Source organism: Plecotus auritus (assembly GCF_963455305.1).
Source record: "Plecotus auritus genome assembly, chromosome: 1".
Taxonomy (NCBI): domain Eukaryota; kingdom Metazoa; phylum Chordata; class Mammalia; order Chiroptera; family Vespertilionidae; genus Plecotus; species Plecotus auritus.
In genome coordinates, this window is record NC_137770.1 from 176,833,701 (window position 1) to 176,857,733 (window position 24,033).

The 24,033-nt window shown below is 37.7% G+C and overlaps 1 protein-coding gene across 7 annotated transcripts in view; it reads left to right on the forward strand.

Annotated features, from left to right (window-relative positions):
• EMCN (endomucin) overlaps positions 1-24,033 on the forward strand; it is a 112,698-nt gene that overhangs the window by 22,124 nt on the left and 66,541 nt on the right. For all 7 annotated transcript variants that reach the window (XR_013959182.1, XM_080644297.1, XM_080644296.1 and 4 more), the window contains exon 2: positions 20,381-20,512. Coding sequence is in view for 6 of the 7 variants with exons in the window: in XM_080644297.1 (XP_080500423.1) it covers positions 20,381-20,512 (132 nt within the window). In the remaining variant the exon portion in view is untranslated. The remainder of the gene's footprint in view (positions 1-20,380; positions 20,513-24,033) is intronic.

The following is a 24,033-nucleotide window of genomic DNA, read 5'->3' on the forward strand; positions in this document are numbered from 1 at the left end:
GGAAATGAAAATAGATAAATGATATTAGAGAAACTTAAGACTGGAAAGGATTGAATTTAGTTTTAGACACGGTTTCCTCAGGTTAAACAGTAAATTATTCCAACTCCTTTTTTTTTTCCCTCCTGTAATCCAGTTTGCAACTGTACTCACATTACTTTATCTTCTTTGACAACTTTGCTCCTACTTGCATAAAACACAGATATAAAAATTGAATTCATGGTGTAATAAAGATCTAACCACATTGAATAGTTAACAATACTTACTTTTTAGTTATAAAGCATAATGTCATCACTACTGTTTCATTGCAAGTAGAATTTTAAGGTAGAATATTGATTATTTATTTCTTGCTTAAGGCTTCCTCTGGCTTTACATCTTTTTATGATGTACTTATTCTTATACTGTTTTACTAACTTTGCATATTTTTTTGCTTTTGCTCTTTTGTTTATATTTATGTCTACTGAACTTTATCCTGTAAATGAACAATAATTTATCTAATTATTTTTATATTGTCATCTTCTTTACTATTATCAGAAATACTAAAAATGCAGTTCAACATACTGTCCTTTAAAAACCTGATTTGGATTTTTTTTTAATGTAAAGCTCAGATCTGTTTGCTATATTGCTCTAACTTTTTTCCTAAATTGCTTTTCTCCTTTTTGCTTTTCTCCTTCTGCTTTGCACAGTAGTCCCCTCTTATCTGTGGGTAATAATTCCAAGACTCCCATTGGATGCCTAGACCACATCTAGTACCGAACTTGTAATTTTTTGCTTAAAGCATTTTATGACTTTTCTTTGGCTTATTCAAATTGCCAGCATCCCTACTCATTTTGAGGCCATTATAAGTAAAACTAGAAGCCTGTTGCACGAAGATTCATGCAAGAATGGGCCTTCCTTTCCCTGGCTGCCGACACCACCTTTCCGCTCCAGCCCCGGAGCCGCCTCTTTCTGTTTCGGCCCCGCCTTCCCACGCTGCCCAGAGCCTGAGCGGCTGGGGCGGTGCAGAATGCCTGTGTCATCGCCATGGTGAGGACGCAAGCGTTCCGCCCTGCACCTGGCCGCTCGGCGCCTGCATATGCAAATTAACCCGCCATCTTTGTTGGGTTAATTTGCATACTCCTGATTGGCTGGTGAACGTTGAGAAGGTATGGTCAATTTGCATCTTCCTCTTTTATTAGTGTAGATAAGGGTTCCTTGAACACAAGCACTGCGATGCTGTGACAGTCAATCTGATAATGAGAACTCTATGAAGCAACTAATGGACAGGGAGTGCATGCAGCGTAGAGACACTAGACAAAGGAATAATTCACAATACGGACAGGAAGGCTAATGGCATGAGCTTTCATGCTACACAGAAGGGTGTGCAATTCACAACTCCAGAATTGTTTATTTCTGGAATTTTTTATTTAACATTTTTGGACCATGGCTGACTGCAAGTAACTGAAAATGTGGCCAGAATTAAATAACTTTGATGTAAATCTTTATTATACTCCTGGCTATCTAAGTGTATATTTGGTATTTTTATATCTTTACTATGCCTTACACCCACTTATTTCACTTGTCAACATAGGGAGTGCAGGATCCAAGCATGGAACCATCACAGTTAGCGGTATCTGTATAAAAAGTGACTTTTTCATAGTATTTACTCTTGTGGTTATTTCAATTAATGATGAGTGACCTTATTCTCTTTTTGTGAGATTCTTTTTTTTATGCTCACCCACATTGATTGGTTGCCTCCTGCACTTGCTCCAACCAGGGCTGAGGATCAAACCTGCAATCCAGGGTACTTGCCCTTGACTGGGAATTGAACTTGTGACCACTGAGCCACACCGGCCAGGGCAAGAGTGTTATATATATTTTTAAAACTAAATTTAATTTTTAAAACTTTCTCTTTTAAGAATAAGAGTAAGGAACTAGTAGTAGATAAAGAATATGAAAAACTCAAAAGTAGTACAGTAGGGAATTAAATTGCAGACACACTTTCCTGGAGTAAACCATAGGAGGCAGCTACAGCTAAATTTTCCATTTCCTTTTGTCAACTCTTTTGTTCTCACTAGTAGGCTGCTAAATGGACAAGAGTTTTGAGGACACTTTAATAGTTGTTAAGTGACTCTTCTAAACTTAACAAATACGTTTTATTTTAACCTTTATCACCCAGGGGAATATGAAGTGAATGCTTTCAAATATTACATAAGACTCATGAGAGATAAGAAAAATGCCAAAAACATATTCTTCCTACAAATTCTTCCTAGAGTTTTCTATATCAGGAAAAAGAATCATAAATCAAAGTTTATCAAGCATTCAACACTGCTGAAGTCACAAAAGAGCAGAGATGTGTTTATAAATAGTAATAAAATGTAAAGAATAATGAATTACCAACAAATTTTAACCAAAATTTTTATTTCAACAGATCATATGTTCAGTATAAATTCAACCCAAGTTTACTTCCTAGCCATTAGTAACTCTATTTCAAATGGTAGAGTAATTATAATATTTTGAAAATTCTGGATAGTCAGGAAAATTTATTTATATTTACAATTTAATAAATATTTAATAAGGGCCTATTGTCAAGTACAGCATTCATAGTAGAAGATATACAGAAATGTTAATGCTATCCTGATATTCAGTTCTAATTGTTTGAATCTATCATTCTGGTATATCTTAAATAATGATTCTAAACTAGTAAAAAATGTTTAATTATGCACCGTATTTCCTAGGCTTTCTGAAAAAATGAAACTAATTATATTGATAATAATGAGATTTTATCTACTTATTTCTCTTACTATCTCTGTTACTCTGTCAGGCAAGTTAATTTAATTGTTCTGACCAGAATTCGTCTTCTAAACAAGAAAAAATAAGTTTACAAATAAATGCCAAGTGTAATTTAAAGGCAACCTTCACACTTAGAAAATACTTTATTGCTTAATACCAGTGAGATCTCAGGTTTCAATAATTTTTGCTGCTGCATTGAAGTGCTTACTCATAGCGCCAGAATCTACTTTTCTGATTATCTATCTTGCCATATTTCTGAAGCAAACAATTTATAGCCAACTCTGTCTGGAATAATTTACTATAGAACAAATTTACGATTATCCTCTGCTCAGCAAGTGCATAACTGTGACTCAGCAATTCTGCATCCAGTAAACGGTATTTAATCAACTAATAAAATAAATTTATATAAGTCACATGTCACTTGGATATTGTCATCGTGTAATATAAAAACATGCTCAGATTGAAGACTTTTTTCTGCTCAAAGGAAACACCAATGTCCCACATTTCTGCAAACAAATTTTTTGTGACGGAGGGAAGAATAAATTACCAGGGTTACCTTTTCTTCCAGCATCCAGCATCCTTCCAATCCTGGACTCCATTTGGTATCTTGCAACATATCACTTTGCATTGACAACAATCAAAATGTAGTCCCCCTTTCCTTCAAGGGGGCCCAGAAGAGCCACTTAACTAAAGTTTTTGTATTTGCTGAATATGTGTGTACAAACAGACTTTACTGAAGGAAGGAAGGCTTTACATCAGAGTGACGCAAAGTTAAGAATGAGTTTTAGATATCCAGGTTCTTTTAAAAAATTGTTTATCAATTTTTAGAGAGAGAGGAAGGGAGAAGAAGAGAGAGAAAGAGAAACATTGATGTGAGAGTGTAACATCTCAGTCTGCTTCCTGCATGGGCTATATCCCCTCCTGGTTCTTAAAATTCCTTCTTTCTTAGCCTTTTCTTATTCCTGGCCCCCTCATCTTCTGCCCTTTCAACCTCAGGGGTAAAGAAAATAACAAATCATTTCCATTTCCTTGGTCAGAACAATTCAATTCTCTCTAGCTCTTTCTCTGAGATCCCTTACAGCCTGGACATCCTTTCAAATACCAAAATCACCTTTAGAAAGAACACATCTAAACATTTGTTCTTAGATAAGAAAAAAATTTCCATCCTAGTCTTCATCTTGGCATTTGGGAAGGGATTTGGGAGGGTTCATTCCTCTCGTTAAAACTGGGTGATATCAAGCAAGAGGGTACTACTTTTAAATAATGAGACAAACTTTGATTGAGAAGTAAAAGTATACAGTTTATTTCTTGCTTTTTTCTTTCTTGCTCTTTTTTCCCCCTTGTCAGCAGAGCAGGTACTTCCCAAATAGGTTTTGAGAACATATTCGGGAAAAGTGTCTGTTGCCTACCATTAAATAAATAATTTGTTGCAGTATTTGGTGCAAGCTCTTTGTTTTCCCAGGGGCTGCATCTGTCCCACAACATGCAGAGTTATTTTTAAATGTGCGAGATTTAATTAACCTACCACACGTGATTTCTTTGATGGCATCCTAATGAAATGTTCAAAATATTTTTTAATTTGGAAAACATACCATATAAAAGCTAGTCTCTAAAATTAGAGAGTAGACACCATGACTTCTCTGTTCTTGTGTAAATCCATAATGGGCTCCTCTTGGGCGTGTGGCTCAGAGCAGTTTTTGCATCTCCAGTATGGAGAGACTGGGAAACAGATCCACAGAAAGCACTTACAACTAGGATATACCTGAACCCTAAGGGCTTATAAATTCCCTGCTCTGTAAGTCTTTGCTTGCTAGTTTCTAATTAAAAAGTATGAGCCACACTGTTTAAAGAGGGTCCCTAACCATGTGCAGGAAATGTTTGAGACCAGATATCTAATTATGACACAGTATGTGATGTTAGATGAAGCCTTCACTCAAAATAACAAAATCGTACTATTACTGATATACTAAGATATACAAGGGAGTGGCCCCCAATTTTCTGACAATAAATCTCATTTTCATGGAATTTATTGTGAATTCCATTCCTAGGAAGATAATAATAGCACCCACATATTTAGAAATAGAATCTTTCCAAATATTTAGCAATTTTAAAATGTTATGTTTTATTAATCACAGGGGAAGATATACATATTTTAAAATAGTAGCACACATATGTGAATTTTTTTCAGTATACAGACAATATTGAGTGTGGAGACCTATTTAATAATTCCTGATAAAACTCTGCAGATCCCAGTAGTATCATGCCCACAGCATCTTAGCAACTGGGCCTATAGAACTGCACTATATAAAATCTCTTACTTCTAGTACGTGAAAACAACTTTCAAATTTTCTTTTTATTACCCTGCAATCTTATTATCCATTTATTATCCATTCTACCACTATAATCAAAACTTTTTGAAAGAAATGATATAAGGATGTTAGAAAAAGAAAATAATAAAACTAATTTGTAAAATCTGGCAAAGTGATTGTCAAAATTAATACATAAATGGAAGCTAAGTTATTATTTAGGAGGAGCTTAAGTCTTTTTCAAAAAGACTTTACTAGCTTGAGTCCACTGACTGCATTGGGCATGGCCCTGTAAGAAGTTAACCAAGCATGGAGAGATAGTATAAGCAAGAAACATAAATGTATCTGACCTATTGGTTTTTAATTAGGATAAATTCAATTACAACCCAGATATTAGCTGCACCTCTCACCTTTTTATATATATTATTTTGATTTGTGCAAAAACCCTATAGGGTAGGCTTCTATAATATTGAAAACTGAAGCTAAAGAGTTTAAGCAATTTGCATAAAGTCACATGGCTGGTAAGTGGTGGGGCCTGAGCTCTAACTGGGCGACATGGCTTCAGGGCCCTGCACTTCCTATACCACAAAGCCCTTGATTTAATCCTTGCTCATGTTTTATCTTCAATTACTTAGTGGATTTTCTGAATTCACATGGAACTAGTATATATATATATGTGTGTGTGTGTGTGTGTGTGTGTGTGTGTATATCTTACCTAATAATAGACAAACAGTAAATTGACCATACCTCTGCTACGCACATAGCCAGTCAGAGTGACTATGCAAATTAACCCAACATGGATGGTGATTAATTTGCATACATAGGCCCCAGCGCCTGGGTCCTGGGAACATCTTGGCACCCAGGTCACTCTGAAGTAAGCCCCGCGTGGGCCCTGAGCAGCCTGGGAAGGGCCTGAGCCAGGGGCTCCTGGGCAGGGCCAAGCCTGCGATCAGAGCCAAGGAGGCAGGGGTGGATCCAGCGATCAGAGGGTGGGAGCTGGGGGTCCCCTGCCCAGAGGGGGTCCTCGGCCAGAGGCTTTAGGCCTGGGCAGGGGCGGAGCCGGCGACCAGAGGGAGCTGGGGTCCCCTGCCCAGGTCTAAAGCCTCGGCCAGAGGCTTGGGGCCTGGGCAGGGCCCAGCTAGCGATTGGTGTGAACTACAGAGGAAACACCTTTTCTGATTGCTCATTGGCTAAGCTTCCTGTATGCCACTGGTAATATTCTTAGTAACTTGGGTAATAAGAATCCAAAAAGGTGATCTAGGGTTTTTCCACCACACTCCTGGAGAAAAAAATGAAGGTCTGCTGCTGGAGGGCTAAGAAATACCATATCCTGCCCTAGCCAGTTTGGCTCAGTGGATAATGCCTAGGCTTGCCGACCGCAGAATCTGGGTTCAATTCTGATCAAGGGCATGTACCTAGGTTGCAGGCTCCTCCCTGGCTGGGGCCCAGGTCAGGGCTCATGCAGGAGGCAACCAATCAAAGTGTCCCTCTCACTTTGATGTTTCTCTCTGTCTTTCCCTTTCTCTTCCACATTCTCTAAAACTCAATGGAAACATATCCTCAGGTGAGGATAAAAAAAAAAAAAAAAAGAAAGAAAGAAATGTCATATCCTATGAAAGACACATCTTGAAAATGCCTAAAGATAGTTGTCATTTTTTCATGGTGAAGGGACTGGAGTCCGTGTTGCTGAAAACACCTTGGTGGCTGTGGTGACTGGCAGTGGCTGCAGTAGCGGGGTGATAGGCCTGGTGCCTTCCCCTGATCGCCCCGGTAGCCTCCCACAAAGGGAGGCCAGACTGCGGCTTAGGCCCGCTCCCTGTGGGAAGCGGGCCTAAGCAGTCAGTAGGACATCCCCTGAGGGCTCCCAGTATGTGGGAGGGGGCAGGTTGGGCTGAGGGACCCCCCACCCCCAGTGCACGAATTTTGTGCACCGGGCCCCTAGTGTATGTATGTGTGTGTATATATATATATATATATATATATATATATATATATATGTGTGTGTGTGTGTGTGTGTGTTAAAAAATAACAATGCAAATGAAATAACAGGGCAAAATAGTTTTTAATGTGATCAGGGTAATTAATGATTTTGCTATAAAAGTGAGACCAAACAATAATATATTTACCATTTCACTGCTACTTTACCCCAAAACAAAAAAGGTAAACACTTTTCTGCAATGTTGCTCTAAATACAGGACAAGTAACCAATAAAGTGATAAGGACATGAAAGATGTTGTATCTTAAAAAGCCCTTCATAAATTTTCTCTGAATCATTTGATATTAAAATATCATTGACCTTTTTACTTTGAAATTTTTAGTAAAATGTTGCACATTAATGTTCTAATGATGAACAAGATAAGACAAAACTTTGAGCTAAGAGGTTTTGTTTTGATTTGTTTAATAATTCCTGATGGATAAACTGATTGGTCAACCAAAAACAGGAGGCACTACTGATGATCAATGTTTTTTTTACTTTCAATACTTTCCATAGCTTAATTAGTTATATTCACTTTCATAACAATTAGCAATAATATAAAAAATGTACTCTAAAGTGGTTAGAGTACTAAACTAATAGCATAGCAATACTGCAACCACAAACATGACATTGTAGTTCAAAGACTCTAGTCAATGTAAAGGAAAAGAACATGAAAGATTTCTCCCAGGTAACAAGTTCATGTCTCCATACAGCCATTGTGTAAAACTGCTAAAGCACAAGCCTCCTCTTGGTTTGTAGAAATGTAGAAATTAGAACATCAGAGCTTAGTTATTGTTACACATGCTTGTGTTCTAGCAATATCTATCATTTAAAATGTTTTGTCTCTTTAAATAACTCTTTTCAGGGCCACAAATGATTATCTTTCAATTTTCAAAAGGTAGAAATAGCTTTTGTGTCCTTTTATTTTAACCTCTTTTAACTTTAATAGTACAGTCCTTCAACTTACACAAATTAAATAACATTTTAAATCAGCTAGAGAGTTTTTCTTTATATTTAGAGAAGACAAAAATAACAGTAGATTAATGATAAATAAGATATCTCTAATTTAGTCAAATATCATTTTCTAGCTCCAAATGCAAAATTGTAGACTATTTTTAGAAAAAAACTCACTTGTTCTTAATTAAATATACACAGGAACACACACACACATTGGTGGGAGGGAGGTGACTAGCTTATTGGATGTGAGCTCTTATCTGTTCGTATAGGAATTATATATACAAAATACCTTACCTATACAAAATACTTCATCTTATTACACTTGGTCTTCTGTTGAAAAGAAAATTCTAAAACGAAGTATTCCAAATGTCTATTCAAACTTTGTCTTTCACATTTTCTCTGGTTGTAGGTAAACCAGCACTCTGAAGGGAAACTCACTCAGTCCAGGTAACATTATCAGATTGCAAATGTATGTAGACATTTTTGTCCTTAAAAATATGAAATTCCCTTCAGGGCTCAGATTTCTCCCAGGTCACAAGTTAATATTTCCAAAGAGCCATTGTGTAAAACTGCTAAAGTACAAGCCTCCTCTTGGTTTGTAGAAATGCAACATATACTTAATTTTTTGCCATAATAAATATTTACATTATAATTAATCTTAGAGGTGATAAAATCTTACAGTTGAAAAAACATTGTTCAACAGCCACTTCTCGTAGAGAGGAAACGGAGGCTGAGAGTGAGAAAGTGGCTCACTCCAAGTTATATAGTTAGCTAATGTCAGAATTGCCAGGTCTTTGTCTTCCTTCTGCCTCCCATCATGTCATTTCATGTGTGAAAAGTCACTATTCTAAACCATCGTGATCTGCTGCTACAAGTGTCTAGTGAGACCATCCCCATTTCTGAAGAAATGCTGAAGAACATGTAGTTAAGACTCAAGACTTCAAACGGCTCCATTCTGAGTTCAGAGGAAAGCTGGAGGTGCCACTACAGAGATAACGGGACTGTACTTTCCTGTATTATTGCTGCCCCTAATTGAGTCTGGAGAAGGGATAGAGCAGCACTGTTTCTTTCAGGAGAGAGAGGGCACCCAAATGGTGAAGTCATGAAATGGGCCCAAGAGATTTGCTTGTAAATTTGCTGGGGCATACAAGAGCATACAAGAACTTGCAAAGCCTAAGCATCATTGTTGGTTTTTTTTGTTGTTGTTTGTTTTTTGAAGATGTGTTTGACCTGCAGAACCACAGTTCCTCTCTGGAATCAGAGCATAGCATGGTGGAGGGGATCCTGAGACAATTGTCTAGGAGCCCAGGAGTATGGCCAGGTTGCTCCTTTTCCCTCTTACTCCCACCCCTATAAATATTAAATATAACCTCTGCCTTTTTCATCTCAGAGAGTCCAAACTCTTCAACCAAACTTGGTACATTAGACAAAAATCCTTTCTCATAGGGTCCACAATTTAAAAACATCATATTATGGAACATGATTTTTAAAGAATCACAATTATTTTGTGAAGGAAAAATAACTGCATTGCCCCACAGTTTCCAACCTAACACCTGGGTGAGGGGAGGCATTTGCCTTGTACACCTCCGTCCATTTGTCAGCAAAATACCTCAGATTTGCAGGTCCGTTTTGCAGCTATTGTTGTTTTCTGTTTAAGCAACTCGCCAATGTAATGTTGCCTTCCTGTTCTCCCCCAGAGGGACCAGGTGGCTGAGACACCTGTGCATGCTCGGAGCCTGCTAAGCTTGGCACTCCCTACACACCTCACAGATGGCTGGCAACCTGAAGAGATTCCTGTATCGGGCACAGCTTTCTCCCACTGATCTGAGTATTTTCCTCCCTGTGAAAAATGAGATTTCCTTCTTACTTTTTTTCCACCTAGAAAATTTAAGCACTCTCGAATTTTTTCTGCTTGCTGCAGGATGTTGTTAACCTTAATTGAAAATGTACTTCATATTTTAAATTCCTTTCTCAAGAGTTGCCACGAGCTCTGATGTTTTCATTGAAAATGGGATTTTTTCCCATTTACCTCTCCCAAAAGATTCTGCTTATAGTGTCTAATATCAGTGTCCCCTTACAGGCCTAATATGATACAGCCTGTATTTTATTTGACCTATTGACTTTCCCTTCTACTTGAATGTACTTTCTTTTTTTTCCATGAGACATTTTTTCCTTGTTGTCCTCAATTATTTGATTCCTCTTGAATCTCTTCCTCCAAGAAAATGATTTTGATTGTTCTAGACTCATACAGAGACATCACCTTACTCTGATTTCACTTAATATTGTGTAGAACAAGCTATGTATAATATTAATTTATAGCATCATTTTGTATGGCACCTTAGCATAATCGTATATTTCATATATGTATGTATATAAATATTTCAGATATATGTATATATATATATATATGAAAATTAATTGAGCTAAATAACTTTATGAAAATTAATTGAGCTAAATAACTTATTGGCTAGTGCATTACTTATACATTTTATAGAGGATTATAAAGTTTTGGATTGATGTAAATAGAAGAAATCATTAAGGATACATCCTCCCATGGTAATTGTGTGTTTTTTTCTTTTAATTGAGAAAAAATTAACTGCATTATATTTGGTTAGTAGTGAACCAATGTGAACCTTTGCTATGTTGAAAAGGATCTCATTAGCATAAATGTGTGTTACTGTGAAATGGATCATCAAAGAGTTGGTGCCTTATCTTTCCTGAAGGCTCTGTTTTGGTGGAAATATGAAAAATGGTGTCATATTTTATTTAATTAATCAATTTAAATATAGTTTAATTTTATACATACATTTGACATATATTACATTTTTGTTTTTAATATACATTATAAATATATTTTATTGATTTCAGAGAGAGGAAACGGGAGGGAGAGAGAGATATAAACATCAATGATGAGAGAGAATCACTGATTGGCTGCCTCCTGCATGCCCCACTCTGGGGATCGAGCCCACAACCTGGGCATGTGCCCTGGCCAGGAATCGAACCTTGATTCATAGGTCAATGCTCAACTACTGAGCCACACAGAGCAGGCTTAATATACATTTTTAATGTGTGAGAGAAAATTAAAATTTTCAACTTAAAGTTCACTAATGATCATTTACTAACAAAGAACATAAAAGGTACCCATTGAGAAAGAATTATTATAATGATGTTAACTACTGACAAATTATTATGAAATGGGACACTCCTACTACTTATAATATCTTGATTCACGCATTGCTATCACATGCAAACTTAAGAGTGGATTCATATTCATTATAAGCTGTGATGTGTATGAGGCTAAACATCAGAAAATCAAAACTAAACAGTTGGCAATTACTTTATTTCATGATAAAATCTATGTAAAATTTCTGAATGCTTGACAATGTAATATAGGAGGTGACAGTGTAATATCAGTTAGTGGAAATAATACATAATAAGCTATTGAAATGTAGAATTATCTATTTTACCTGAAATTTTATAGATTGGTTGTTCTAGGTTAGAAATTATATTACATAATAATGGTACTTTGAGGGTTTATGAGACTGTTTAGTAATTAGCATTTTAACATACTGTAATTACATATTTCTAAAGAAATCATTCTTCTATTTCCTTAAAGAATTTAACTCTTACAAAATGTTTGTTTATAATTAAAACTGGCAAAGTAAATATTTTTTCAGGGATAGTTCAGGAGAAACTTCAACACTGCCTCCTTCAAGGGTGCATTTCACATGCCCATATCCTATGTAATAAAACCCTAATATGCAAATTGACCCAACAGCAGAATGACTGGTCACTATGATGCGCGCTGACCACCAGGGGGCAGATGCTCAGCCAGAAGCTGGGCTCAAGGCTGGCAAGTGCAGCAGCAGTGGTGGGATCCTCTCCCACCTCCTCAACAGCACTAAGGACCCCTCGGGGGTATCCGCCTGCCGGGTCCTGGACTGCTAGAGGGCACAGGCTGGACTGAGGGACTCCCTGAACCCCAGTGCATGAATGTCATGCATCAGGCCTCTGGTAGTAGAATGAGAAACAAACACAGAACTTTCTAAAATGCATAATAGAATGCTGAACTGGGAATCAGGGGAACAATTTTACTGGGGTGATAATCTTTTGAAACTACCTTAAACTCATATTGTCTAAGCCATAAAATGTAGAAATTGTATTACAGTAGGATAGCAAAATATTCTTGCCAGGTTTCAAGTTCTAGAAATCGAACTTAGTCATTCAGTGTTCGTGTTGACCTAGAAGAAGCAAGATCTATTCTCTTTAGTAGTGAATTTCCCGTGGACTTTAGACATGGACTTGGTAAGGGAACAGATACTGGAGAAATAGCTGCTCATTATAAGGATAAATGGAATTCTAACTTTTAGAGACTATTTGTGAGTTACCTAGCAAGATTAGGGTAGATGACTTGGTCATTTGAAGTTATGATACTTGGTTTCCAGCCATAAGCTGAATTCTCAAAGACAAGATATGCAAGTTCACAAGAAAGGTCCCATATGGTATTATATATGAATACTGGGGGAGTTCTCTACCTTGAACTTCAGAGAATGGAAGACTAGTTAGGACCTATATAAATACCTTAGCATAAATCTATCATATAATTTCTATAATTAAAATAGTTATTTGATTAAAATCCCAACAATGCTTTGTCTTTTCATAGCACAGGAAACTAGTGGCATGGTGTCCCTGTGCTCCCTCAGTCTGGGTATGTGGACATAGGATGGAATCAGGACAAAATGCCATCTGTTTCTCTACCACTTCCCAGGAGCAACACTATCTGACTTGGCATAAGCAAAGTCCTTGGCATAAGCAAAGCATGGGTCTTGTTAAATTTACCTTTAATCACCTTGGAGATAGAGAGGGAACATGCTACTTCACCACGTCGTATGAAGAGAAAATACTTCAGAATAAACCATTTTCTTAAATAGTTTCTGATGACATCAAATCAAGCCTAGAAGAAACTTTACTAGACAATAAATACAGTACAATTATAACTGCTTCTTGCATCATGGCCAATAAAACCTTCAACAGTGGTAGTTAATGGGAATAATTCTTATCCACCGTACAATAAGAAAATGTTTCTATTTGCTGATTTTTAAACTGAGTTAATCTCTATTTTTATTTTTCAAATATAGTTTTAGCAGATTAGAAATTTCCTTTAAAGCAATAAGTCTAGTGTGTGTGTGTATGTGTATTTGAAAGAATGAATGTTTGTTATTTTTAAGGAAAAAAAATGGTGAGTTATTTTATCTGTTTTCTCATTCTAGGTACATAAAGGTGAAACACTGTCTAGTCATTTCCTCCCTTTTACTATCATACCTTATCAAAGACAAAGAGCAGGTTGAGTTGGGGTATGTGGCTTTGCAGAGAGCCACCTTCCCACGGCAAGATGTGTGGTGGTGAAGGGTATCTTCTCTGAAGTCAAGGCTGTCTGAATTAAAATTTCGACTGTACTACTTCCCCCTGTGTAATGTGGGCAAGCTGCTTAGCCTCTTTGAGCTTCAGGGCCCTAATCTGTAAAACGATGCTCATAACAGTATGAGCACTGCACTGCCTTTGTTAGGATTAAATGAGATAATCTGCAGAAAGAGCTCACATGGAACCTAGCTCACCTGGTTCACTCAGTATTTTTAGGAGTTGTCAGTCCTTGCCAAAAGAGGACATACTCTCTGTTGAACAATCTGAAGAACTAATAATAGAGATGTTAATTCTGAGTATTAATGGAGTAAGAGTTACTCAAGGAAATCAGTGGCCAAATGTGTGGAAGGATGCTGAGGAAGAAAAGTCTTACCGTACAGCTCTATTTTACCTCATTAGGGTTAGAAATTTGCCTCCTTGTAATTTGCCTCAAGTCATTTCATGGGTGGGAACTCGTTGATCTCACCTGCTGACTTCAGGAGGGCAGAGGATATTGCTAACATAAACATGGGGACATTCAGCTCAGTTCCACTGGTGTCTTCTTATTCTCTGCCACACCATTTCCTCATCATTTTTCTACAGGACAATTTATGTTTGCTCATTTTCCAAAACTCCCTACTGACTTATTGATAATGTCCCAAGTCCCTGGCTTGACGTTCAAGATTCTCTAAAATCTGGCTTCCAGAATTTTACCAAACATCCACTCTACCCTTTAATAGGGTATTTCAATCCAGCCAAACAGAACTGTTTGAAGTCTTCTCAATTACTTCTCAGTTCCCCACTCCAGACCTATGCTCATGTCCTCTCCTCTTCCTGTGTGGTGGTAACACTCTTGAAACTTCATCTCTTAAGTCAATTCTTGAATGAAGCATTCCTTGCTCATGCCAGCAGGGTGGTCATCTTTTATCTTATAAACTCTTGCCCAACATTTTGTGCAGTACCTTTCAATTTTTTAGCTGGAATCACAGTAAGGAATATGTTTTGTATGGTACATATTTCACTTAAATTTACACACTCATACATACACCGAAACAAAAGCTTCATGAAGTTATTTGCAATATCATCCTAATATTGTCCCTTTTCTCTTTCATTTGGCAAAAGCTCTGACTATAATCCACTAAACAGATTTTGTTGTTTTTTAATTAAATGTATTGGGTGACATTGGATAATAAAATTATAAAGGATTCAAGTGTATAATTCTATGATACATCATCTGTCTAATGCATTGTGTGCTCGCCACTCAAAGTTGAGTGTATGGAGATGGAAGGAGATATGACTTTAAATGCATCAGGTTATGCACTAGTCTTTAAATGCATCATAACCTGCACTTTGGAAAACACTGTTCTACATACAAAATATCTTTTATTATTTATTATGTATAAGCATCACATTCCTTACAGGATTGAAGGCTACCCAAGGGTGATATTATGTGGTACACTGTAGAATATATTATTGTATTGAATCATGCTTTTCATATTTATTACTAAGTGTTTGTGGAAGAAAAAAAGTAGGGAAGAAAGAAAGGAAAGAGGGTGAGAAAAAATGAGGGAGGAAGGAATAAAATAAATATCTCTAGAGATGATTATACTCAGAAATTAAGATTGTTACTATTTTGGAAGTCAACAGATGGGAATCATTCAAGTTATTACAGGAAAAATTTTCAGTCAATGTGGTATGTGCTTCCTTGAATAACTTCTTAAACCTTAATGTAAACTTAGAAATTAGTGTCTCATAATGGACTACAGGAGAAAAAGGAAGATAGCGAGAACAAAATGACTAATAGAAGATAACCTTATCTATGCAATGTTCCTTCTCCCTGATGAATATTGTGGGAAGGAGAGGGGTGACAACCAAAGGTGTGAAGTGTATCTCCAGAGGTGAAAAAAGCTTTTGACTTTATTTCCATAAAGCCTGTGAAAAAGCAGTTCTGTCATTTCGGTATGTGCTGAACACAACTAGTATATGCTGAATACATCAAGCAATTTCTGTGTACTGGCTGTAAACAAAGTTGGTGCTAAGTGCTAACATTTCTCAGCACTCAAAAATATAAAGCAGCAATTTTCAACGGGTGTGCCACAATAATTTTTAAAACATACAATACCTGACTATTTTGTCAGGAGCACTGATCTCTTTTTCCTTAGATTGTCAAATGAAAAAAATGACAACAGCCAACACAGTAGCCATCGATGTGAATGAATCAAAATTACACCTTTTATTTTGTCAGATTGGCAAAAATTTCTATAATATATTTTTTGATGAGCCGCAAAATTTTAGTAATTATTTATTTGTGCCATGAGATGAAAAAGGTTGAAAATCGCTGCTGTAAAGTGAAATAGGAAATACACCCTATCTCATGGCATCTGAAATATTACTTTTCACTGACATGAAAGATTATTGGTATTTTCCAGATTCAAAAGAGGAAAAATTTTAAGTTTATTTTTATTCATTATAACTGAAGAAGTTAGCACATTATATTTTATTGTAATAAAGTTATAATTGATGAGTTTATATATACATTTTAAAGGATTAAAACAATTATTTTAGTACAGTGAAAAACAATCTTTGAACTTTATTATTTTTGAAATGTAAAATGCATGATTATAATACCCAGGCTACATATCTTATTTTTTAATATTTTAATTAAAAAACTTTAAAAATTACAGTTGCCATTCAATATTTAAAAGAGGAAAATTTGGGATGAAATTTAAATTTGAAAACTCTACTAGTGACATAGATTGACTGAAATGACATAGCAGTGGGATTTAAATATAAGTCTTTGTTGGGGGACAACCAAGATGGCGGCATAGGTAAACACCTTTACTTGCTGCCTCTCACAACCACATCAAAACTACAACTAAAAGACAAAACAAATATCATCCAGAACCACGGGAAAGCTGGTTGAGTGGAAGTTCTACAACTAGAAGGAAAGAAAAAAGCGCATTGAGACTGGTAGGAATTGTGGAGGTGCGGAAGTGCAGAGGCGCAGAGGCGCGCAAAATGGGCTGGCAACTGGGTGCGCTGTTGTTTTTTTTCAGTTAGGAGGGAGATACAAGCTCCAGATTGCTCTGAATTCCAGTTACGGGCGAGACTCTGGGGACCTAGACTCATACAGGGAGAAACTGGACTGTCTGACATTGGGCTGGAATGCGAGGGCAGCTTTCTCTCAGAGGTGGTTGCAGTGATCATTGTTCCTGCACGGGGCAGCCGGACACAGAGACCTGGGGACCTCTCTGGGGCAGGGCTGACTGGCAGCCATTGCTGTTTGCTCTGCCCTTGTGATTTCCTGAGATCCCACCCCACCCAATTTACAGCCCCACCCAAGCTGTGTGCAGTGGCTTTTGCATATGAATGGCCTGTCCTTTTGCAACCTAAAACCTAACAAACTGCAGCTGGGTCAGAGAGCTCCAAAGCTTCCAAAAGAAAGCCTAAGGCCCTGCAGCAGCAGCCTTCATTGCTTCACACTAGGCCTCATCTGGGCACTTCCAAACCCAAACAAAGAGGAGAAATATGCATATCTCTCTGTAACTCCTGCTGGGTAGCCTCAGGCAGTGGCTGACCTTGCACCTCCTTGGAGATCCAAGAGCCAGTGTACCCAGTGGTCAGTGTGAGGCCACACCAGATTACAATTCTTCTCATCCATAAGTGACACACTCAAGGGGCAGACTCAGTGAGCACCAAAGCCCCCACTGAAGCAAGTCCTGCCCCATAAGGGTGTCTCCAGCACAGCAGTTCTCCCATTGTAGACACAGCTGGTCTGGAGGTCAGTTCCTCCCAGTGACACCAACAGCAATCAAGTATCAACTACAAGATTGTGCTCACAGCCCACAAAGGGGTACACCAAGAGTGTCTACCTCAGGTAATTGAGGAGGCTGAGCCACTGGGCCCTATAGGACACCTAGCACACAAAGCCACTCTATCAACACAGGGAAGCAGCCAAAATGCAGAGACAAAGAAACAGGTCACAAATGAAAGAAATGGAGGAAAGCAAACTACTGGATATAGAGTTCAAAACCACAGTTATAAGGTTATTCAAGAATCTTCTAGAAACCTCTGAGAAATTTAGTGAGACCCTCAAAGATAGGAAAAAGGACCAACTAGAAATTAAGCATACACTGACTGAAATAAAGAATAATATACAGAGATCCAACACCTGACTAGAGGATCCCAAGAATAAAATCAAAGATTTGAAATATGAAGAAGCAAAAAACACCCAACCAGAAAAGCAAAAAGAAAAAGGAATCCAAAAATATAAAGATAGTGTAAGGAGCCTCTGGGACAACTTCCAAGTGTACCAGCATCCAAATTATGGGGATATCAGAAGAAGAGAGAGAGCACGATATTGAAAACCCATTTGAAGAAATAATGATAGGAAACTTCCCCTACATAGTGAAAGAAATAGACTTACAAGTCCAGGAAGCTCAGAAAACCCCAAACAAGAGGAATCCAAAGAGAACCACACCAAGACACATCGTAATTAAAATGCCAAGGGCAAAAAACTAAGAATATTAAAAGCAGCAAGAGAAAAACAGTTCGTTACTTATGAGGGAGTACCCATACAACTGTCAGCTGGTTTATCAACAGAAACTATGCAGGCCAGAAGGAAATGGCAAGAAATATTCAAAGTGATGAGTAGCAAGAATCTACAACCAAGATTACTCTACCCAGCAAAGCTATCATTTAGAATTGAAGGTCAGATAAAGAGCTTCACAGATACGAAAAAGCTAAAGGAGTTCATCCCCACCAAACCAGTATTATATGAAATGCTAAAGGGTACTCTTTAAGAAGAGGAAGAAGAAGAAAAAGTTAAAGATAAAAATGATGAACAACAAAGTGATAACAATTACATATTTATCAACAAGTGAATCTAAAAATCAAGTGAATAAAAAATCTGAGGAACAGAATAAACTGGTGAATATAAAAGAATCAGGGGCATAGAAAGGGAGTGGACTGACAATTCTTGGAGGGAAGAGGGTGTGGGGGGTACAGGAAGATTGGACAAAAATCTTCCACCTATGGATGAGGACAGCTGGGGGCATAAGGGCATGGGGTGGGGTGGGAACCAGGTAGAGGAGAGTTATGGGGGGGGGGGGAAAGGTACAACTGTAATAATCGGAACAATAAAGACTTATTTAAAAAATAAGAAGAATAAGTCTTTGTTATTCAAAATCCATTTTCTTAACTAAATGCTATACTATGTACTCCATTGACTATACATACAAAGTAACAATATAAGGAATGAATACTATGGACATTAATACTTTTTCCAAGTATGTAGACATTTGTTGCTTTTTGATCTTCAACCCAACAGTGAGTGTACAGAGGCAAGAATAGCAATATATAGGGTTAAAAAGCTTATATAAATTCTAATCCTATCTAATAAAAAGGTAATATGCAAATTGACCATCACTCCAACACAAGATGGTTGCCCCCATGTGGTCAAAGATGGCTGCCCCCATGTGGACACAAGATGGCTGCCACAAGATGGCCAGCAGGGGAGGGCAGTTGGGTGGGACCAGGCCTGCAAGGGAGGGCAGTTGTGGGCGATCAGGCTAGCAGGGGATGGCAGTTAGGGGTGACCGGGCTGGCAGAGAAGGGAAGTTGAGGGCGACTGGGCCTGCAGGGAAGGGAAGTAGGGGGGACCCAGGTCTGCAGGGGAGGGCAGTTGGGGGGGACCAGGCCTGCAATAGAGGGAAGTTGAGAGTGACCAGTCCTGCAGGGAAGGGCAGCTGGGGGGACTCAGGCCTGCAAGGGAGAGCAGTTGATGGGGACCAGGCCTGCAGGGGAGAGCAGTTGATGGGGACCAGGCCTGCAAGGGAGGGCAGTTGGGGACAATCAAGCCTGCAGGGGAGGGCAGTTAGGGGTGACCAGGCTGGCAGGGGAGGGCAGTTAGAAGCAATCGAGCCTAACTGGGCAGTCGGACATCCCTGGAGGGGTCCCAGATTGGAGAAGGTGCAGGCTGGGCTGAGGGACACCCCCCCCCGCCCCCGTGCACGAGTTTCGTGCATCAGGCCTCTAGTAAATGATAATAATATTATGTGAAACAAATATTTTATAAATCATGCAGAATTAACTCCTACATCACTTTGAAAAATTAATAATATTTTAATGGAACTTCTAAGAATTATTATTAAATATTGAGTTTTTATTGCCAAAGAATGAATTATTAACAGTAAATATGTAATATAGATCACAATTGTTTCATTTCTCTACCCTTGGTTTTAAAATTTGGAGAAGTAAAACATTTGAAAATGCAGATTTATAGTAACTCAATGGCCAAAAATTTAGGCATGTTGCAAAATTAAAAATATTTAGTAAAATATCCACTTCCCAGAGAGTGTCTAATTATTTTGTCTGACATTAGTTTAATTGATTTAAAAATATTGTTAAATTTTAAATGTACACATGTATTCCTCACTAGTTCTGTCAGATACTTTTGTTTCAGACCCACAGACTATTCATGCCAAACATCTTGAAAATTCACGCTATTGGTGAGAAGCAGATGGGATTGTGCATGAATACTACTCAGGCCTGAGTTAATAACAATTAGAAACTTAATTTCAAATTCATTCCCTACTGGCTGTGTTAGCAGCATATACATAGAGTTCATTTTATCCTATATAATAAAGATGTAATATGCAAAGGGAGGGAGCTACAGAAGGGTGGGGCAGTGGGCAGAGAGCTACAGGAGGGCAGCAGCGAGCTACTGGCTACAAGCGGGTGACGGAGAGCTACAGGAGGGGCCAGGGCAGCAAGCTATGAGGGGGAGCGAGGGGAACTACAGGAGGCTGGGGCAGTGGAGGGAGAGTAACTGGAGGGCAGCAGCGAGCTACTGGCGAGCTACTGGCGCAAGGATTCGTGCGCAGGGCTACCAGTTTAAATATAATAGTCTGTTGACTGACAAAATAAATGTAAATTTTAATGCAACCACTTTGACACAATTTACTTTTTTCAGTTGTTGGAAATACAGCCACTCCTGTAGTAAGATCATCAACAATTTCTGCAGCAAAAACATCTGGACCAACACCAGTTACAACGACATCACTAAATCCTGTTATGCAATCAACAGCTGGAACGTCTCCCAAAGGTAAGATAAATACTTAGAGTGAAATTCACTCTTAACTTTAACAAATAAAATTAGTAGCACCTTTGTAATTTAATCACAGGAAAATAATTTAAGACATTGCACCTGTTGATATGAAGTTCTGTGCTAGTTTACTATTTTGAAATTCATGTTATTTTGGACTGAATACAGAACCCTGTAATCTCAGTGGGATTCTTTGATAATGTCCCCTTAGATCACTTCCTGTTTGAGACTTATCCTATTGTGAAAGTTACATACGCAAAGTTTATTTTTAGAAAAAAATAAAATGATCACTTCCTAAATCACAAAAATATCTTTCTAAATATTGCGGTTCTCTACTTAAGCAGCACAGTTGACTATATTAATAACAAGCTGATTTTGTTAGTTATATTGGACTGATTATAGCTTTAATTTGCAGGTGTCAGTAGCAATGTCAACATTATTGTGTTTTATGCTCTAAGTATAAAGGGGATTACCTTAACATCAATGAAAAGTAAAAGGAGACATTACAATCATTGAATTTAAAACTCAAGAGGTTATCAATCCAATGAATATTGCATTTTCTATCCTGCAACACACATAAAATGATGCAGATCATTCAGGTCCAATAGTTAACGAAGAGAAAAAAATAAAATTGTTGACTGCCTGTGGGCAGAAAACCTGGTAGAATGCTAAATTCACAGAAAAACCTGAAAATCATACATCCAGATGAATGGATGACTAAAATTCCCTCAGCTATCTTTCTTACCTCTCTATTCTTCATTCACCTTTCATTCTAATGCCAAGCTTAAACACGTGCTGAGGACCAATGAGGGGTAGTTCACTGGGCCTGAATGGTTTGGGGATTCTCAGAGTAAAATGGTATTATAAATATACTCCACTAAAGGCCCGATGCACGAAATTTGTGCAAGAGTGGGCCTTCGGGCGGCTGCCTGGATCCCTCTCTTGTAGCCATGGTGGCTGCAGCCCTGGCTTAGTCCAGAAGGATGTAGGGTCTAATTAGCATATTATGCTTTTATTATTATAGATTATCTCTGAAATGTTTAATTTTAAGGTTAAACCTTAAACTCCTAGAACTTCTCAACCACACCAGGAGAAAGCATTATACAACGAGGGCATCTCTCTATCTCTATCTCTATTTCTATCTCTGTCTCTGTCTTTCTGCCTCTATCTCTATCTCTATCTCTTTCAGTTTTTCTAGCTGACACCTTGGTATAAATAAGTACTGACTTGACATGCAGACCCAAAAAATTAAATTTTCACAGTTTTTGTGTTAACTACTTGGAACTTACGTTTTTTCAATAGGAGGATTCCTAACCCTGCCTACAATGATCTATGGTGAACAACACTGTTCAAATAATAACAAAAATCCTAACCACTATGTAAATGACCATGAAAGGGCAGAGGTGGAGGTGAGTTCCGTGAAGGAATTCAGACCGAACTGTCATTTGTGATACCAGGAATGCATCTCACATTTTTTATTGGAACAGAAACTCTATACCTACTCATGTAAAGCATAACTGAGAAACATGTTTAGTGACTTTACAATTGGGAGCTCCTGTAAAGGGACATGAAGCCCCCTTCTGTGAAGCAAATGAATAGACCACTTGAGATTGATGTACACACACACACACACACACACACACACACACACACACACACTCACTCACTCACTCCTCCTCATTCCTTTCCATGGCACATTTACTGCTTCATAGTAACCAGCTAACAAAAGTTAAATTCTAGTCTGTTCTTCCAAAGTTCTCCAGAAGGGCTTTAAATTGTTGACATTCAATTATAAAATTTGTAATACGCCAGAGAAGCTTTTGTTTTTGTTGTTCTTATTATACAAATGTTCAGATGAACCCAAAAGTAGAGTACTATAAATAATATCCATATGCCCATCTCCCAGAGTCAATAATTATCAAGATTTTACCACATTTACTTCATTTTTTTTCCTTCCTTCCTTCCTTCTCCCTTTCCTTCTTTCTTTTTCTTTCTCTTCTCTCTTTTTTTTATTTTGTTGTAAAGTATTTGGAAGGGAATCCAGACTTTATGCCATTTTATCTCTACAAAATAAATGTGCATCTAAAAAAAATATGGACAATTACCCTGACCAAGTGGCTCAGTTGGTTGGAGCTTAACCTGTACACAAAATGGTTGTGGATCTAATCCCTGGCCAGGGCGCATATGAGAGAGAAACCAACCAATGTTTCTCTCTCACATTGATATTTTTCTCCCTTCCTCTCTCTAAAATCAATAAAAACATATCCTCAAGTGAGAATATGTGTATATATACATTTATATGTGTATATGTATACTATTTAATTTAAAGCTACAATGTCATTATCAAATCCCTTATATTAAGAATTTTTTAGAATCATATAATATTTGTTTAGAGGGGTTTTAAGGGTTTTAGTAACCATTAATATAGCAGTGAAGAGGGATTAGGGCAAGGAAAGAGTCTATTTTGGGATCTCTCAGGAAAGCAGCTGAGAGCGTGATGGTGGAAGGCAAATGAAGAAGGAAAGACAGGCCCTGATGGGCACGATCTGCTCTGATGCAGTATGAGAAACGGATAGTCTGGCATGGTGGTCGGGATGTGTGGGGCCATCAGGCAGCGGGGGGGCCATGATGCCTAAAAGGAAATGAGTGGAGAAGGAAGACAGAGAAAGGAAAGGAGAGATAAAGATTTATTATTATTATTATTATTATTATTATTATTATTATTAGAGAGAGAGGAAAAGAGGGAGAAAGGAATGGTGAGAGAGAGAGAAACAGACAGACAGACAGACATTCATGCATTCATTGATTGATTCTTTTATGTGTCCTGATCAGGGATGGAACCCACAATATTGTACTGGGACAAGGCTCTGACCAAGGGAGCTACCCAGCCGGACTTAAATGTTTTCTTAACTTCAGACCTGTGAAGGGATTTACATATTAGGGAGTTTATACAATGTCTCATCCTCCAAAATAACTACCTTTAGATTATACAGTAATATCACAAAAGGTATATTTATAGTGTGATTCCATATTCCCCTCTTCCTCATGGCCAAATGATAATTTTAGCCACAATAAAAGTGTTTAACAAAAAACAAACACAAAGTATGCCATTGATAAGCTTCTTTATTTTCATTGTAAGGCTTACCAATCAGATTTTTTTGTTTAAAGATCAAAGACACTTTATTTAATAGTGCTTATGTGTATTCTAAAGCATGTACATTTTCTTTATCCAGAAAATGGCAGGAATGTTATCAGAAAAGTGGAAAATGTGCAACAACAAGGGCATTCTTACAGTAATGGCAGAGGTGATGGATAGAGCTTGGCCTGGAACAGAGCTTGCTCTCAGAGATCTACCCAATTAGAGAGCTAGGACTTGATCTCTTCCTAGATATATATCAAGTGCACCACCCTTTTGTTCAATGGCCAGAGTTAAAAATCAATATTTGGCAGACACTGAAAATCATCATTATAAAATGAACTTCTAGGGTACAAAAATAAACCTGAAATTTCATTCTTAAAAT